Below are 19,260 nucleotides of genomic sequence, written 5' to 3'. Positions count from 1 at the left end.
TCAGGTCTTTTCTTCAGGACGAAACAGGAAGTATGCCAGCACGCCTTACAAGACTGATGCGCTGGAACATTAAATATGGAAGGCCGTATACCTGCAGGTTGTCAGCACGCAGATATACGATCAGAGAGCATTAGATTAGAGACAGAGGAAGGTGAACGACTGAGAATAGAGCCGATGACATGCTGTCAGCTGCGGCAGCACCATCAAATCAAAAACACCTCGTCTACGTTTCATTTTTTTTAAAGACACGTCCGCACAACCGTTAACAATTCGGTCAGCCGCCCAAAACCATGTTTCCTCTTTCCTTTTGATGCGTCTCAACCTGTAATTAAAACTGAATAATAGATGTGTACAAATGTATGAAATTTGGCTGCAGAACAAGCAGCGAAAGCATTAATAACTGTCTCAGGAGCATCACTGGATAGACTGGAATTACAGAGTCAAAATAAACAAGATAAACCCTTCATCCAATCGATATTTAGAATCCCCAGCTCTCTGGATAGATTTTTAAAGCCCCCGGGGGTTTCTGTTTATTTATCTCTTCACAGCATCAAAGTTTACAATGGGACTGTAGCCACGATCCAGTTCTATTCTGTTCCCAGAAACTGGGTTTTATGAAGTTGAGTATTGATTTTAGTTACAGGCTTTGTTGGAGTCTTCAGTCAAAACAGTGAGCGTCTCAGCGGACTGTCTTTTGCCTCGAGCAGAGAATAAAAATAAAATAAAATAATAAAAAAATAAAAAAGAACCACAATGCTTGCTTTCCCTCCTGCGTCTGTTGGTGCTCAAGGTCCTGTTGATGATCTCTCTCTTGCTCTCAGCGACTCTCCGTCTCAAAACACTCAGACTCGGGTTTTCTTCCAGGCCCCTTTGGATTTATAAAAGTCTTACAGCTGCGTCGATATCCGCCATCCAAACAGCAAAAAGCAAATCCACAGGATGAGGTGAACAAATGTCTCTATGAATCCACACATAGCCGGAGAGCTGACAGCTTTGTTTGTAAAACTTTGTGTCGACGACGGACAAAATCTGTTCAGGGCGTCTGTGCTTAGGTCCCGCAGCGTGGAATCAGCCTCTGATTCAGCTCTGGCATGACCAGCATCGTTCGCCTTTGTATCGAAGGCAGAAACGCCACACAGCCATTTGTGCAAATAGGGAGGCTCAGATACAACCACTCTAACAGCTCATTAGATTGAGGCGAAGCAACGTAAGAAATTGGGTTCACGAGAAGATTAACTTCACCAAACGTTTGATTTGTAAAAGTTTCACAAATTACAAGATGTACTTTAAAGGGGCAGTATTGTGCATTCTCCAGGCACATGGTGCCATTTTATGATTGCAATTTTGTAACTGGGTCACCTTCTTTCTGCATGTATCAAAAATGACTTAGAAAGAGCAACTGGTGGTGTTTGAGAGACAGACTCCGCTCCGATGAGAAACGCCGGGCGGAACGAGAGAAAGTCATTTTGTGTTTTCGGCCAGCTGTCAGAAACGTCTTGACTTCTCAACCTCCACCAGAGGTTGCTTTAGTTTGATTCAGCAAAATACTGGAAAAAGAAAAGTTGGCCATTTTCTCAGATTGCAGCACATGGACGTTCAGTGCGAGTTGGGAGTATCGGTACTATATCGGCCGGTCGACTTGTACTATCTTTACATTTTCCGATCATATTCACACTCAAAAATGTATGACTTCACTGAGTCTAAGGTTTCATTTCCCTCCTCCCAGGAACACCAGGTCTCCTTTACTGCTCTTGTTACTAAGACTGAGGAGTAAATAGTTATTTGTGGTTTCTATTCTGGGCCGTTGCATTACGTCTTGGTTGGAACATGGACTTTTTCTCTTTTTCTTACGGCTTTGATTCACACCGCAAGCATTTTAGGGGCTGAGCGGCACCACATTTACGTAACTTAATTAAAAATGACTTGGTATGCATTTCCTAAGAATGTAATATATTGGTTTTAATCTCAAAACTGCTTCCTGTTTTCACAGTCACCTGCTCAAAGGTTAAATTAAAATACAATGAAATGTTGACGGAGCTTTTCTTGATTTAAAAATCCACGAGTCTAGTCTGCTCTATGTGTTCTGTCTGCCATGTTGCCATTGATATTGCAGTGACACGTGTACACTTAAGAGTCTACCCCAGACCTGATGACCGACTCCCTCTATTATTGTGACAGAAACAATGACAATAACCTACTTTACGGTTTTAGATTTACCGCAACATGACCAAAGAGTCTCATGTTATGCAAGACACCAAGAAGGGATGCAGTTTTAAAACAGGTTTTTGTTAATCCTTCTGCAAAAGTCCTTATTTTACGAGAAATTGGAGCTGAGCATCAAAGTATTGCGAGGACAACCTCACTGCCTTGTCCCGAGACACGGTGAAGAAACACCAGAGGTATTCGATTTGCTCTCATCTTATTGACGACGGCACACTGACTCGTCCTGACGTTTCACTAAAAAGATCGGGAGTTCCTTCAATCTTTGGAGATATTTTTGATAGTTCAGCAGGGAAAGTCATTGTTTGAAGTTCAAAACGTCGCATTGCAAGAAATGCCGCACCATCTCTCTTGATAGGTTGTAAGACGCAGCCTATCAACCACACCTGTACCGAGACGCAGGGACACAATTGGTAGCGCTCAAAACGTATTCAGATAAGAGTAGAAGACGCTTTCCCACACCTGTAGACGGAGCACAGGCACAGCAATACGCCACCGCTTCTCAATTCACCTGATTTGAATAAACAGGTGATTAACAGGCTTGTGCAGCACTTGAGGATGTGCATGCAGAGGAGGTCATGCAGTCATTTGAATCAGGCATTCTGGAACAGAGACACGTTTCAAATGCCAGGGGCGAAGGCTCCCGAGGACCGGAATAGAGAAACACAGCACCAACACCAACTTAAAGACATCTAGAGCTGGTGCTAACATCTGCTGCACACCAGCGTACATGGAGTCATCATAGATCAGGGACAACTTCACAGAGACCACCTCCAGAGGGGGTCCAGTGTGCTTTCATCTTCCTTACTTAACGATTCTGGGCACCGTGGGCGACCTGCTGTGACCTTCTGGCCTCTAGAGCCTGGAAGCGTGGAGTCTTTCTTTGGACGTTTTCCAGGCACACACCCTCCCACCGGGAGGAGGCCCCTGGGACAGATGCAGAACATGCTGAAGGGACTGCATTTCCCTTCCGGCTTGGCAACAGCATGGGATCACCCAGAATAATCCAGTGAGTGTCACATAAAGAGAGAGAGAGAAACAAAGAGAGAGAGAGAAAAAGAGAGACAGAGAGAGAGAGAGAGGTGGCCGGGTTTCCCACCTGGATCTGTTACCCAGTTGTTGTTTTTCCCCCATAGCCCAATTTCACATACTGAGACGTCTGTGCCTGAGTGACTGAATGGTGTGAATGCGTTCTGCTTGATTGATCACGACTTCGAAATATCTTTTAGAATTTGCCACCATTTGGCTGAGTCGCTTCAAATGGGACAATAATCCCACGGTGTTCGCCCTGCTTCTCATAACCATCTCTCTGGGTCTTTCTCCTCTCTTTAAGTAACATCAGCTTGTGGCTTCCTGATTTGTCAAAGCACTGCGTATTGTTGTCAGCGCCATCTATTTATGTCGACCGTGAAAAATCTTTGATCTCTCTCTTAAAGGAGCAGTATCATGAAAACGTTTTGCCTCGATTCTTTCATGCACGTTTGAGAAATTCATGTTGCGATTGCTTCCTAAAGGCGGAGTTTCAGGAAGAGCGGGCGTTCTTAAAGAGACAGAGGCTCAATTTGAAAGTGTTAAACTATAAGGACAAATTCATTTTAAGCCACATTTGATACATATGTAGCATTTTTATAACAACTGAAGGCGACAGAGACTTGACTGTGCCATATACCGCCCCTTGAAGTTTCACCTTTCTTGATTTTAATATTTTATTGGCTGATATTTTCAAGAACTGCTCAGAAACAAAAAGGTGAAACGGACAAACTTTTTGTTTGTCAACCCAAACAATTGCCCCCCTCCATATGTCGCCATCCTTGTAGAAAAACTGCAGTACATGAGACCGTTTCGAACAGAGTGACAAGCATTTAGCTCGTTCATCCATGCCGTTCGAGGATAACAGAAAAGAGAGATTACGAGCCGCTTCTCTGGAATTAAATGAAGAAATAACAACGCGATCAATCAGAGGCAATGAGGCGCATTACTCGTAATTGCATTTGTCGGATCCTCAGAGAAGTTGCTGGAACGTCGGCCCGTTCACACTCCCCGCTGCTCTTATCGTCTAAATGCAAATTGCGAGAAGTTGGAACCGCCGTCGATCAGCTGAAGTTTCCCGCAAGCCTGCAGAATGACGTGAGGGAGGAAGCTGGCTCTCTGACGTTTGGCTGTAAATGTCTCGTTTTGTCGTCTCCGTCTCAACCGTTTAGTCATCCGATGATTCTGAACTTCTTTGACGTTCCCGTCTTTAAGGCGTCTCGGGGGCTCTACGTGCTCGTGGCGCCGTGCATCAGTTCTGACTCATCGTCGTCACAAGTTCCGACTTTCACACAGTAAACCATGCCTTCCGAGCAAAAACACAGAGCTGCTTGTTTTCTTTTCTAGTTGCCGGGAATAACATGTGATATGACTTTCGCCAAAAGCAACACATCTCACAGCTTTGAAAGAATTTCCCTTTGTCGGTAAGCAGCAGCGATTTCTGAACCACATCACTTTTTTTTTGAGGTAGAGAGAAGTATTTTACTAATAAAAAGTATTTTACTAATAAAAAGTAAATACACATCTGAATGTAAGCTACAAATCTTCTGCAATCACACAATCATCTTTCAGAAGTGGCTCAAACTCATTCGGTCTGAATGGGCCAAGCAAGTCTGGACAACGGCTGATCGGCCCATTCTTCCATGTGAAGCGGGTCTAGGTCTAAAAATCAGCCACTGTCATCCTATTTCTCCTCGTTAGAGAGGTTTGACTGACAGACCCGCCCACTGGGTCATGTCTGCACATTTGGAGTTAGCAGTAGTCACTCCACTGTGGCAAACTCAGTGACTTTCTTGCTACATTTAGCAACATTTCAGACAAGAAGTAAATAAAGCAGTGTCGGCCAAAACTGAAATGGCCGGTGTGGATTTTTAAAGGGGCAGTGATATGCGTTTTGCAGGCACAAAGTGCCATTTTATAGCATAATTTTATAGCATAACCAAGTAATTATGCTGCCTTCAGTTATGGAAATACTGTACAAAAAGATCATGACTTAAAAGAAATTTAACATAATGGTTTAACACCTGAAAATTGGGCCTCTGTCATTGAAAACTCCTCTTTCTGAGAGCCCTCCTTCAGAAAGTCAAGCGTCGGTCCTCTATTAAGAGTAGTAGCTTGTATAGTGAGTTACACCTGTTACACCAGGTGCTTGCTAATTTATGCTGGCTTGTCTGAAGGAGCTCAGTGAGAGAGTCACGGAGGTCCCGGGTCCAGCCAGGCGTTTTGCACAGCGACTATAAAAGATTTCTCAAATATGCATGAAAGGACAAGGGCAACTCTGCAGCTCTATTTTGATGAGGAAAAAACGTTATGACACGATGTGAATCTTAAAAAAGCTGATTTTACATAATACTGTCACATCGGTCAGTGATCGGCCAGAAAACTGCAATCGGTGCATCCCTGCATCACACTGTGGCTCCAGGCTGTGGGGTCCGATGGGACCACAGCAGAAAGACGGTGGTCTTTCACCTCGGATTGTGTCCGTTTTCCCTGTGGACACAAGTGTTTTTCTGCGTGTTGGGGCTTCCTGTGATCAACTGGCACCCCAGCTAGGGTTGGCCCCACCTCACGCCTCATGAGTGTTGAAGACAGGCACTGGGATTCCCATCACACAACTAGGATAAGGAGGTGTGAGCAACTGATGGATTTTATTTGGTGGTCTCAGAGTAAATGATTTATCTATATTTGCTTTTCCTTTCAGTGAGGCTCTATCTTTCATTGGGCTTTCACATGAAATCCCAATAAACTTCAAGTCTGTGGTCTCCTCCCTCACCTCCCCTCCCCTCCACCAGCCGCTCATATAATAATACCAAAACCTTGACTGCAGATCCTTGTGCACACAACAAAGCTGCCACAGGGCGTGAGTTACGTCCAATAAACAGCGTCCCGCCGTTAGAAGTCGCGTGTTGCCGCAGCGTCCCCCTCGAGGCCCACTGCTGTGCGAAGAGCGTTGGCCTTCGCTGAACGATTCGGCCCCGCTGACGCTCATTATGCCCACCACATGTTCAGACCGTCGCCGCAGATGCGGTCGCTGTGTTTGAACCCGACCCAATCAGACTCCGTCTTTGATGCGTGTTCATTGTGGAGGCATTGTGGAGCGCACAGATGCTGCAGATCATGTCTGAGCTGAGAAAATGTTGTAGGTTGATCTGCAACACAGGCTGACGAACATCAGGAGGAAAAAGCTCGTTTTGTTTGCTCGCAAAAGAAGCCCCCAACTTCCATAGTCCGGAGCGTTCTTCCCTGCCAACTTTGAACGGTTTCTGCTATCCGTTGTGACATTCAGTGACATTTAACTATTCAGTGTCGTGGAAAAGCAATATAAAAGTTGGAGCGTTAACACTGGAGTCCTGTTCGACATGTCACGTAGTGTTCCCGGGCTTTTCTTGGTAGGCGTTGTTTATTTTGGGGGGGCCAAAGCGGCGGGTGGAGGCAAAGTGAGAGTGACGTTGAGGGATGGGAAAGAGGAAAGGGCGAGGGAAGAGAGGGATGGCTAACTTTTCCAAACGAATGCTAAATGTGCTGGGTGGAGCAGGGCGCGCCTCCTCGACAGTAGTCTGGCGGAAAACCTTCGGATTGGCGGGAAGACGGTGGGCTGAGTCAGCCACTGGGCACACAACGGCTGATTGAGAGACGGTTAACTCATGGCGGTGTTGAGGGGAGAGAAAACGTGTGTGTGTGTGTGTGTGTGTGTGTGTGTGTGTGTGTGTGTGTGTGTGTGTGTGTGTGTGTGTGTGTGTGTGTGTGTCATTAATAGGGGCACAGTTGGGCGTGGGTGTTTCTGTTTGCACCCGGTGCTTCTGTATTTGGGGCACGGAATGTTTAGATTAACGCCGGATGATGGAAGACGCCGGGAGAAAGCATCTGGTGAAAGCATTTACCTGATGAGAGGTGGTGGAGTCGATGGGGTTGTTTTTGGAGAAGGCGTGAGGGGGTGGGGGGTTTCAGTCTGAGCTGGAAAAAGGTCAGTCTGACTGTGCGTCCCTGCAGCTGGTTCTCATTATGGAGGCTAATGTGAGGCTCTGATCTCAAACACACACCGACTTTGCAGACCCGAGTTTGAAGCCGGATATGGGTTTTAAGAGGCCCCTTCGCTGCTGCTTCTGTATCACGGTTTCCCTCCTGGGAGCCCCGCGAGAACGAGCGCCTTGTTTTATGGAAAGCCCTCGCTATCTGATTTGGTCATGGCAGAGTGTGCAGCTATGAAAGGAGACGTTTGCTCCTGATTGTCTGCCTGGGTGAAGAGAGGGGAAAAAAAAGAAAGACATGCAGCTTGAGAGACATGGTGATATATTAACATCTCCTTAAAGAAGTTGTTTTATTTCCTGGAAGCCCGCGCAACAGACCGACCCAACACAAAGCTGATAGAGCACAAGACGTTTCAAAGACAAAAAGTGCGGTGTAATTCAATAACATAAGTACAGTTCCTCTGTGAAGGCCTCAAATGTTTGAACCTTGGTGAACAAACCAAGGAACACCACAGAAAGGCCAGGGAGAATATTGGGGAAAAGGAAAGTTAGCGTCTGTGAAACGATATCAAGCTTTGAACAAGCAGAAAAAGTGACACAGCTGCAAAACGACAGACATGACGGGGAAGACAATCAGAGAAGAAAGCTACAGTCTCTAGAGAAGCTTCAGAAATTCACAACTCAAGTGGGAGAATCTTATCAACAGGACAAACGTCACCTGGACTCCACAAATCTGTCTGATAGCACAGAGACCTCTGGTTGAGCTTGGAGCATATTTGTAAGACCAAGTCCTGCACTGGGACTGATCAAATAAGGAAAGGCATGGAGTATAGGACCCGTCGGAGAAGGGAGAGCCTATAAGCTAAGGAAGACATGTATGAAATGTTGTGGATAAAAAAACTTGTACTGAAAGTTACAGCTTTATGTCAGGGAACGTCAAAAAGACAACCCCCCCAAGACCAATAAGGGTAAAATCCGGTGCTGGTTGTAACACAAAAAACAAACAGTTGTCTGTAGCAAAATGTGGATAATTTATTTACAGTGCAGGTAAGTCAACTAAAACAAGAACAGAACACAGGGAAGTATTTATCTTCAGGGTCTCCAAGGCCAAAAGAACAAACAAAACACCCCCCCCCCCCCGTCTAGCTAAGAAATTAAAAAGAACTTTCTAATGGTAGATAGGAAAAAGAAAGTACAAAACCTGAACTCCCTGGCTAGCCATCAAAACAGGAGAAAAAAAATGGTTGAACACAAATGGCAGAGAACCCCTACCAGCTTCCACTGTGAAAAAAAAAAAACAAGTTTTGGTTAATACACTTCAACAGGCTCAGAGCCAAAATCACTCAGTCAGCAGTCAAAGTGTCAGATCAGATCAAGGCCCAAACAAGAAGGGATCCAACACTGGTTCTATGGAGCTCTTTATGGAGTGGCTGATGAGCTCCAACACATTTCACCTGTGCATCTGAAACACAGAGAGAGGACTCTCTTATGAAGAGAGCCCCCAGAGGTCAGTGACGGTAACAGGGCAGTATATACGTTCTGCCTGGAGGTTCAAGATCACCTTCTGGGGTTCTTCCCCGATCCGACCAAGATTCCTCGTGATTCGTTAGCTGTGACGCCTGCCGCGGTTTGAAATAAAGTCTTTTGCAGTTTTATGGCATCATGGATATCGGTGGAACAAGGAAAGCCGTTTCTGATGGGAAACCGTTTGTCACAAACCATGTCGGGGGACACGACAGAAAGATACAGGAAGGCGATCTTGTTCAGTGAGACCAAAATTAGAGTGAGACAAAATTCAATTCAGTTCGACTCAGAATAAAAACACTTTATTTATCCCAAAAGGAGACTAAATTTATGGGGCTAAAGATGGAAAGTGTTTACAACAATATTGCACATTCATGCACTGTCCTATTTAAATGAAATCAATTCAGTTCTTATAAAAATCCCTCTGGTGCTGGATGACAACATATCATGACACGTTAAAAGCTCAATTTCGAGGCAACAGAAAAGATGACGTGTCCTGGACGGCACCAGAAATTGTTTCCAACCATTTGCCATTGCTGGAGTGAATGTAGACAAAGCCTTAATCAACATCTGTATCAAAACATATAAGGTTTTGCTCATAACTCAAAAGTGTCAGTACTATAAAAGACCTCAATGAGAGAAAAAGGCCAAATAAATGGCGGAGGGGGAGGCTGGAAGTTAATTTCAGCGATCTGGTAACTATTTGGAAGCACTTCCCGCAACCAAACCAAACCGTCTTTTCTCTGTTGCCGTCATTTAAGCGGCTCGATTTATGACAGTGAATGGCTGCTCAGCAGAGAGAGAGCGTTCCCAGGCCGCTAAAAAGCCCAGAGTCATGCTGAAAATCAGCAGCCGAGTGACTAATGCGCACACTTACTGTCGCCACAAAGGCACTTTTAATGAAGTATGAATGGACCTATTGATATCGTGTCAGAAATGAATGCTAATGACGAATGAGGCAGACAGAATCAGGATGGGCGCAAACATGCTGACATGCAATTTCAATTAGCATAAAAGCCAGGCCCCGTGGAAACAGGCCCAACAATGGAGCTGTCGAGTCTGTTGCTCGTTGGGAGTTTAATCAGCAGGGCTCCTGTAGTTTCTCAGACGCTGAACCCAAGTGCCTTCAAACGGCTTTTTTTTTTTTTTTTTGTTTTTGTTTTTTTCAAAGTGTAAAAGCCGTCGCGATTGCGCAACACAACAAAACAGACGGGTCACGTAACGGCAACGCTCCAGGGACGTTTGTGAGAGTCGAGATGCGTTGGAAATAATTGCAGCCGTCGCCGAGTCAAGAAGGAATCTGTAAAACATTAAGTTTCCTCAGAGCTCGGGTAGAAAATCACTGAGATGATGAAGCTCGTGTGTCTGTTAAACTCTTCACCTGCTGCGTACAATTGCAGAACATATTCATCTGGAAGCGGCTTATGTTTTGTGACTGTCTTCTCCAGCACGTTAGCATTTTTGGAGGCGTTTCAAAGCCAAGTTACTTCAACACTCCAGCAACGGATGCATTAAAAGCTCTGCATTGCACAGATGCTACACTAAAAGACTCACAGGGTTTTTGACGCAGAGCAATGAAAGTAATGTTTCCGTCCATCTGGATGCACTGTTGCCATCGTTTCTCTCTTTTCTGCAGAATGCGGAAATAATATAGGTGTGTTGATTTAAAACAAATGCCAATAATGCTGTGGTCTGTGCTGTTAAAGATTACAGAAACATCAGGGCTATAGCTCAGAGTTCAGCTCTTCCAAATGTGAATATTTCCATCTTGGTTTATATTCTCTAGCCTGCTGGCTGAAAAATGCTTCAGCCATTAGATTTACTAGATAGACTGACATGGTGATGGTGTCACTTCCTCATTTTGATGCAGACACTAATATCAGGCTTTTCAAACATGTCGGAGTTTGAAAAGCCTGAGGATCACGACATAAACAATCAACACCTGAACTTCGCCTGCGCTTTGTCTCCGGTGGACTGCTTCTGGAGACAAGCTTATTCAGGGACGTGAGAGTAGATGGGGATAAATGACAGTGCATGGTACATTTTTTTCTCCAATTTACATTTGATTAAAAAAAGGAAAAAAAAAAAAAAAAAAAGAAGAAGAAGAAGAATGTTGTGCAACGTCTCCAGAATCGGATGCAGTCGGTTCAAGCACTTCATTAAGTTCAGAGGTTGCACGAAATAGTATGGCCACATGATGTTCTAAAATATATACATCAACTTCACAACACTGTTTGTGAGACTTTAAATCATGAAGCGATCCACATTGAGGTGGTGTCGAGCTAATTTATCTGCAGTTTAACACAGGTATGACGACGAGCCCTAAAATAACCGGCATGAAGCCAAATTAGTTTAATTATCCATTCTAAACTGGATGCAGCAGCAGAACAAAGAAGCGTTCTGAACTCTCGGTCCGTGTTGACATTGTAAACGTTAAAAGCCAAAGTGGCTGTTGTTAACTGCGGGCTAATTTCCTGCTGCTGTTGCTCTCTGGGCCATTAATTCCGCGCGGCACCGCCGAAGCCGACAGAGCCTTTCGATGCCGCGCTATCCAAGTTCACTGTGAGCCTTAAAGCTCTCCGTTTCCCCCGCACCGTTGTTTCTCGTAGTCTCCCCTCTGAAAGGGCAATTCAGGTGTGAAGACGAGTAAGTTTTAAATCTACTGGTATTTCTCTGTTGCTTTTTGGATGTTTTCTTTTTCCCCGTGTGGACGGATGTCGGAGAAGGCCGCTCGGTGCGAGGAAGAGTACGGCTTGGAGCAACACTGTGGGGGCGTCCACTCCTCCGATGTCATGGGAAGATTATGTTAACAGGCCCAACCATCTGGGACCTCGGCGGTTTGACGGCTTCCGTAGCTTGGCCGGGCCGACACAGACATGCTTTGTATTAGTCAGTCGTAAACCGCAGCAGAGCCCGGAGTGACTGCAGTACTTCTGTTTGGGTTGCAGCGCTGGGAGTGAGATCACGACTCCAAACTGCTCATTAGCGACAGGAGAGTTTGATGAGCCTCCACACAATGACTCCATTAAACTCTTTCTTTAGGACGGACACATATTGTGCTGTGCAAGAGCATTCGATTTTCTTTCCCCCCCTCTCATGTTTTCTGTATGTTGTTGGGGTTTCAGCACAACAGAGAGCATAATTGTGACATAAAGGGAAAAGTTTTAATTTCTCTCTCTCTTTTTTTGAGACAGGAAAACATCAGAAATGTAAACAATAATGGAGTTTTTACGATTTCTGTCTATGATAAAAGACAACGAGCTGTTTCCTCCACTAGTGTGGGACTCGCACAGTTGTCTTGGTTGTATTTACCCAGAATGCCCTGCGCCACGGTTCCTGCTTTTGGAGCGGTCTCCGGTCCGCTTGGCATCCACATGTGTATTCATTCACCTCCGCCAAACTGGGAGGTGGGATTGAAGAGACTCTTTTTGTCCCAAATGGACCGGACTTTCTGGCCAGACCAACTGGAGTTCGAGTCAAACTGAACAGGGCTGCTGCAAATTCACCATTCGTCTCGGCAGCTGTTCTGTGAGCGCATCCGAGGTTTTATGAAGTTCATAGAAGACAACACAACGTGCAACTAGCGAATCTGGCGGAATCGCGAGAAGAAAGTTACACCTGAAAGAGAGAGTCAAACCCATTTGTAGCTTGTTAGAAGTCATAAGGGGCCTTGGAAAAACATGCTGATGAAGGCAGTCTGGTCAGATGAGATCAAATTACAGTTTCTCGCCAACATGAAAAGCTCTATGTGTGGCGGAAACCTCGCACAGTGGCGGCAGCATCAAAGTGTAGTTGCCTTTTTTTGAGAGGAGACATGGAAGCTGGTCAGAGTTGATTAGTAGATAGATGGTTGAACGCAGCCCTGAGAAAAGCCTCAGAGGCTGAAAAATGTTTGAAAATGTGGCTCATGTGTCAGCAAAACACTCAACCAGAGACCCAACCGAAGAGTCAGAATGGCCCAGTTAAAGTCTAGACGTGAATTCGATTGAAGCTGAACGCGCTGTCCAATGTACTTGCGGCTGTGATTGCACCTATTCTGTAAAATACCGAATAAAGGAGGGTTGAATATAAATTCACCCTGCTCAGATGAATATTTGTGAACAAACATGTGTTGATCTGTCAGGTTAAAGTCCAATAAAATACCTCAAACTTTGATGCCGTGAACGCGGGAAGCGATACAAACGTCTTTCACAAAGTACGAAGCCAAAGATGTTTTATTCAAGCGTGAAACCGAAAGGAAATCCGACGTTTGACAGCAGTTAAGCTGTTCCGGGCAACGCGGGACGGTTCAAAGGCAGGAGAGACGATTTTGTCCCCTTTTTTGCCTTGATTGGGAGCTGACCTTCACCTTCTGACCTCTGATCCCCATGGATTTTCTCTTCTCGACATGACAGAGGAGAGAAACGGCTTCGGATACAAAAATACAAACGTCTCTCCTCTTGTTTGCGTGGCCTCAACACCATAAGATTCTCACAGCCAAAGATACTGTTTTTTTTTTCATGTCCATTTACTTGTCAAGAAGCCGAGCCTTTCGGACCAAACTTGCAAAAACTGCACAGAACTGAAACAATGGTGAGTCTTTAAGGTCCTCTTTTCAACGCTTTTTGGACCCGTTTCTTTCTTTTTTTCTTTCTTTCTTTCTTTCTTTCTTCCACCCCTCCTGGTCTATTTTTCCAAAGGTAAAAATTACACTCCATTGCCGTTCTCCTTTTCAAAGAGAAAGGTCATATTTTTTGCTTTTCGGCGCCCATCTCTTTCTGTGTTGTGTAAATGCGAGTTTCACAAAGCGAGCTTGAAAAGTTATTGGAGGAAACCTCCCGCTGTGGCTCCATAAGCCTTTTATTTATTTATTTATTTTCTTTGTCAGAGCGTCGTACCTCTTCTTTCTGGCTTGCAACTGGAACTGGAGTGTTTTTAAAGAGATGCAGAAGCAGATGGGGGGCCGGGGGGAGGGAGAAAAAAATAAAATAACGTGCAGCTCGCTTTCACGCTGAGATATGCAAGTCTGAGAAACGGCTCCATAAAGCCCGTAAAAAGTGCGTCCCCAGTGACTGCTGAAAGGTCGGTGGGGGGCCGAGGGGGACTGTAAGGGGAGGCCCCTAATAAAGCAGCACTACTGTCAAGGTGTGCAGAGTTGTGGTCCAGCCCTCTGCTGTTTTAACGGCGCTGGAGCTGGCTGTATATTCTTATACAGACAGGCTGCTGTGTTCAGAGTCAGGCATGCAAACATGTTGCCTACATGATTAAAAGCAGCTTGGAGGCTGTGGTTTGTCGAAATGCCGTGTTTACGGTTGTTATTTTGTCATAGCACAGCATAAACATTTTTTGAAAAAACTAAGTAATTATTATGAGGGTTTATAGAGTCTTTCCTGAGAGTTTTACAGTGTGTTCCTTCAGCCTCTTCAAAACCTCGAATTTCGATTCTGATGCGAAAGTTTCGATGTGTGAAACAAAAGATTCATTCATTCGGTTGTTGTGAAAAGGGGGGGGACAGACAGAAGTTATTTTCCACCCAAGACTCGACTGCTTGCCAAGCTTTTAGACGATTTGATTCCACCTGTAATGTTCATGCAAAGGGGTGTGAAACTCATCCTGGGCCACATCGAGATCATGAGTTTCCTTAAAGTTGCCGTATGTAACTTTACAAGCATCTAAAAAAAACTTATTTTTTTTTTGTAAAACTGACCCCATGTCATCGCAGTATAAGATGAGAAAGAAAAGCGGAGAAGAAAAAAGAAAAGTCAACTTCCTCCTTGAGTCGCAACTTCGAAAACGCACTTTCACTTTTTCACGGTTTTTATTCATTTCAAAGACAAAACAGTTTTTGTAACTCGTCACAATTTTCCCATGTTACAAAATACACAAGGCAAAGCAAATGAAATACATTTTCCCTGACATCAACACATCATTTACAGATATTTGAAAGATGACTTGATCAAATTCCAGTGAAATATTGATTCAGGAGGCTGAATAGAGATGAACTGAAAGTGATAGGGATTCAATTTGAGGTCCGCAAAAGTTCCACTGAGTGTGAAAGCGTCCCACGTTGCCCTGCAACAAAACGGAGCCCCACAGTAACAAAGTTGACGCGATTGGTTCTTTTTCAGTCGTCTTTGTCCCATTTCTTCACATTCAGTCGACCGATTTACCTGGCAGGCCTGTAACGTTCAGGTATTTCATGGTTTTGCGGCCTGCGTCCATCCACCGTTTCCAGAGCCAACAGGATATCAGGCGGTCATTGACGGAATTGCCCGACGCGTTGATCGCCTCGCTGGTGCAGCGTCGCCTTACGGTTGATGCCGTAACAAAGTGAGCTGCTCTCCAGTTCAATCCGTGGCTAACAACACCCTGTCGTTAAATAATTACACGCTGAGCGTTTTGTACCAGGCTGAAGTAGGCACAGAGAAATCCCCCAAACGGCCTCTATTTATAGTGACGTTAGCTGCGGTTTTGCTGAGCTAGACGGGGGAGAGAAAAAACAAAGAGTCCATCTTTTTCTGCGAAATAGTCTTGAGTTGGAAAATATACGTATAAAAAACACTTATGGTTGCAATATCTATGGCTTGACTAACATGTTCACTGCTTACGTAAAGCAGTAGCCAACAGGAAAACAAATTATGCAAGAAATCGAGTTCATGTTTCACTTCTGTTACATGAAAAGAGAAGAAAAAGGAATACGAGAGCAAATTCAGTCATTGCAAATTATAACAGGACTTAGTGATGAAATACTCCTCGTCTGCATTGGCCGAAAGACAAGATCCTGCTGTGCAAACAATAAAGGATTGTGAATCAATAAGTCGCACAACTTCAGGGACTTCTCTTTAAGGTGGGTGAAAGTCAAAGTTTTCCGCTCCTTAGAGCTCCGGGTGTTCCTTTTCTGATAATGGAGCATTGTCCAAAAATATCCAAACATCTTCTCCTGCTTTTGACCGGTGGAAAATGTGGCTTTGTGTTTTCCTGCAAAAGAGACACACCAGGTGGTTTCTGACGCAAACTTAGGTTTCCTCATAGGAATGGAAAGACGGGGAGGCGGCGAGAGACAAGCAAAGGTGTACGCTTGTGTCATGGCGATCCCTACTCTCATGCCACAATGGACAGGTTCTCCATTTGTGCTCATGAAAATTTCCTCATGTTCAATTTCAATTACCATTCAACTGATAATTACTTCACTACATGAATAAAAGTTTGGGCTTCCAGTCCAAGATGGAAAACAAAAGGTGAGACAAAAAAGTGACTTACGTTCTCCTGGCACACTCTTCTTCCCAATAGCATGCACTATTCAAAACACTTAAAAGTTTCATAACATCAGAGTTTCAAACAGCTGAATATAATTAACCTTTTTTTTTCTCCCCTGAAGGCAACGGAAACAAATCGAGCCAGAAAAGAAAAATGCCAGAAACGCCAGAGATCACGCTCGTTCCTTTACTCCTGAATCTCGGGGAACGATCAGACGATCAGACCGAAGCTCAGCTGGGCTTTTGGAAACCGTGAAGCGCGGCGTGCATTTCTTTGTTAGCGCACTTGCACATGAAAGACCTCCGCTCCCCAATTTTTCAGGTTCAGCCTGGAGGCTGTTGTGCAATTAGCGCTCAGCTTTCATTTCGAATAGCTTTGCCTAAGCGGAAACCCTCCGACCTGTTGGAAACGCTAACGAGACGACGGCCGTCCAGGCTCGACATTTTGAAAACGAACGATGCGGAACGGGGGTAATTTGTCGAGGATGCAAAGCGGGATGTGTCGAATTGTCAGTTTGACCGGATGTTGCCCAGCTTCTCCAAAGAGTAGCATGGCTGAATGCGAGACGGATGCTCCGTCGCTGTGCTTCTGTCGCTGATGACAGAGAGGCTTTGGATGAAAATGCAAATGCCTCTTAGTTGAATAAAGGAATGTGCAGGATGATAGCAGGGTGGCTTTCCTCGTTGCCGACATCAAAAGGCTTTTCCTCGCTTATATTTGGCAAAGACTATGGATGGGGAGTTTTATATGAAGAGAGAGAAACAAAGGACAAACTGAAAATGTCATGAAAATTTCTCACATGGGAAAACAAGATCCTAACTAGGCACAGATGTTCCCAAGGGCTTACTAGTTTTGGAAGAAAACAAAAGTTAGCCACTGAAAAAGTCAAGATGGCCGCCATGGCCTTCAAGGATAAATCAGTTTTGCTCTAAAGTTGCCAATATTTGTCACAGATGAATGCTTTGGTTTCAGGTCATACACAATGCAGCCCATAGAAATCATATTCACTTTTAACTGTTTGATTTTCTTTCGAGTCGGCCACTGGGGTTGTCATGCAAAATACTTTGTTGCACTAAACTTTCCAATCAGCTGAAGGAGTCTGGCGTAAAATCACAACCTATGTGTTTTGAGCCACATAAATCATATGTAATTACTTCATTTTGTGCCCTGCCAATTGCCTAAAATTGGCAGGGCGAAGAAAACAAAAAGTTAGATTCACTAAACACTAATCTGCTAAAGAATCCAGGCGCTGCTATCGCTAGCGGCTAAAACAGAAAATTAGCAAAAGCTAACGCTAATCTTCTTCCTGTTAACGACTGGTTTGCGACTAACGGCAGACCCCTCAGCTTCAGATCTTGATACACATTACTTGGAGTTGTGTGAATAAGATGACCAAAGTCCAAATGAAAATGTTTTTTGGGGCAATAGAAAGGCTCAAAAGTGGAAGCTATCTTTAATAATTGTCAATGATCCTGAATTTGAAGTAGATAATGAGAAATGTGAAAGGAATACGACCTGAGGGGTGAGAATAGATGTATGTTTGTATGCAGATTTGAAAGGTTTTTGCAGTAATATGCAGCACTATGAAATGGCAGGACAGGATTGATGTACAGCACAGACAGAAACACTTTGGCTTGAGCCTTGGGAAAATGTCATTTTTCCATGAATTGATACGGATGAGGAAGTTATATGATCTTATGTCGTCCTGTGCTGGATGCTTTTCCAGAGACGGTTGGGTCCGAGGGGTTTCTGTTTTATGGCGTCGAGCCAAGACTTTTTTTTTTTTTTTTGCCAAATTTCTGCGTCTCAGGGAACATTTTGACCCTCAGTATCTCGCAGGAATGTCCTTAACTTTTATAAATCACTGTCTTGATCTGCTTCGCTGTTCCAAAATATTCTAAAACCACCGGACTTATGGATTCAGAAAAGTATTTCCTACGCATCACAGTGACTTTCTGTGTCTCGAGCTATCACCTTTGTGAGGGCAAAGCAGGTGGCTCGTTTAAACCCTCCCTTTTACATCTCCTGCTAAGAGAGTGGAAAGTCTGAGCTGAGGAAACTGGGTCTTGGAAGCTGTCCATTTTCATTTTCAGACCATGTGCGCTGGTAATTAATTGACTTCCTCCCTGGTTTACATTTTGTCAAGCGCTCCAAAGAGCAGAAACCGAGGCAGGTGGCTGAATTAGCATATCCCTTGAAAACGAAGCAAGTCGAGCCTGGGAAATCCCAGGCCCCGGCATTCTATATTCCCGGAAAACCTCCACAGGGGTAAAGACTGATGTCTCAGTCAGAGAACGCCTTTGAGGCCGGGGACCCTCCTGTTCAGCCGCGCGCAGCTAGAGGCTGTGTGATTAAGCAGAAATCGGGTCGCGTCAAATGTGAGAGCCCCCCCAAAAAATGTTGGCCTAATTGGTTTCTCTAATTGTCAGATTTTTTTTTTTTTTTTAGTCAGAGAGCTGCCAGTCAGCAGCCGTCAGGTGACTTCATACAGCGTCATATGCAGGGGTCCTTTTGTTTTATGCACCTGAATTTGCCAAAAACGAAGCAACCGGTCAGCTTCAACGGACAAAACATAAAAAAAGTGGTTAAAAGAAAATTAACTGTTGTTGAATGCTTGGTTAAAGTAATGTCTTTTTTTTTCTGTCATGTTTTACAGAATCCTACTTTGGGGACAGCCACTGTAGCATAGCAGTCGTCCAAGATGTCTCAACCTTCCAGCTCACTCTGAAATTCAAAACGAGTCGCCGAAGTGGTCTTCTGCTCCTGGCTGCGGGAATGGAGGACTACCTGTTCCTGGAGCTGCTAAATGGGAAACTGCAGGTGAGGTTCAATTGGAGCAGAAGGAATACTCCGTATGTTATTGGGAAGAGAGTCATGTGGAAACATAGGACAGCCGATTAAATCTGGAGTTTTTTCAAAAAGGTGCACAGGATTATCTGCTGTTTCATCTGCCATGCTATGCTGACAGATAGGACAAACGATACATGCACACGCTCATGGGAAAACGGGCTGGCGTTGTCTAAACACTCTTCTCCGCACAAAAACATTTCCAAAAATCATTTTTGTCAGCACAGAAATTCAGAGAGCAGCCCAAAATGCAGTTTTCACCCTGAAATCTGTTCTTAAGGGGGAAAAAAAATACTTTTTCAGAACTTACCCACTTTAAATGTCACGTTTAACCTATTTCAGTGAATTGCAAATCAAAAATAAGCATGGAATTAAAGTAATGTGGAGGCATTAAGGTGCACACTTTCTTATGACCAGGGCTGGGTTAGGGTTAGGG

At 44.5% G+C, this 19,260-nt stretch overlaps 1 protein-coding gene across 1 annotated transcript in view; it reads left to right on the top strand.

The window, feature by feature from the left end:
• The window catches only part of cspg4 (chondroitin sulfate proteoglycan 4), a 72,829-nt gene that overhangs the window by 25,778 nt on the left and 27,791 nt on the right, over positions 1 to 19,260 (top strand). Inside the window, 1 exon segment of the mRNA XM_055034087.1 lies at positions 18,634 to 18,797. Within this exon segment, the coding sequence (XP_054890062.1) occupies positions 18,634 to 18,797 (164 nt within the window).

The sequence above is a fragment of the Poeciliopsis prolifica genome, unplaced genomic scaffold, assembly GCF_027474105.1.
Source record: "Poeciliopsis prolifica strain line A6 unplaced genomic scaffold, Auburn_PproV2 SCAFFOLD001, whole genome shotgun sequence".
Classification (NCBI taxonomy): domain Eukaryota; kingdom Metazoa; phylum Chordata; class Actinopteri; order Cyprinodontiformes; family Poeciliidae; genus Poeciliopsis; species Poeciliopsis prolifica.
Note: the sequence above shows the minus strand (reverse complement) of the source record. Positions and strands in the feature narration are given on the sequence as shown.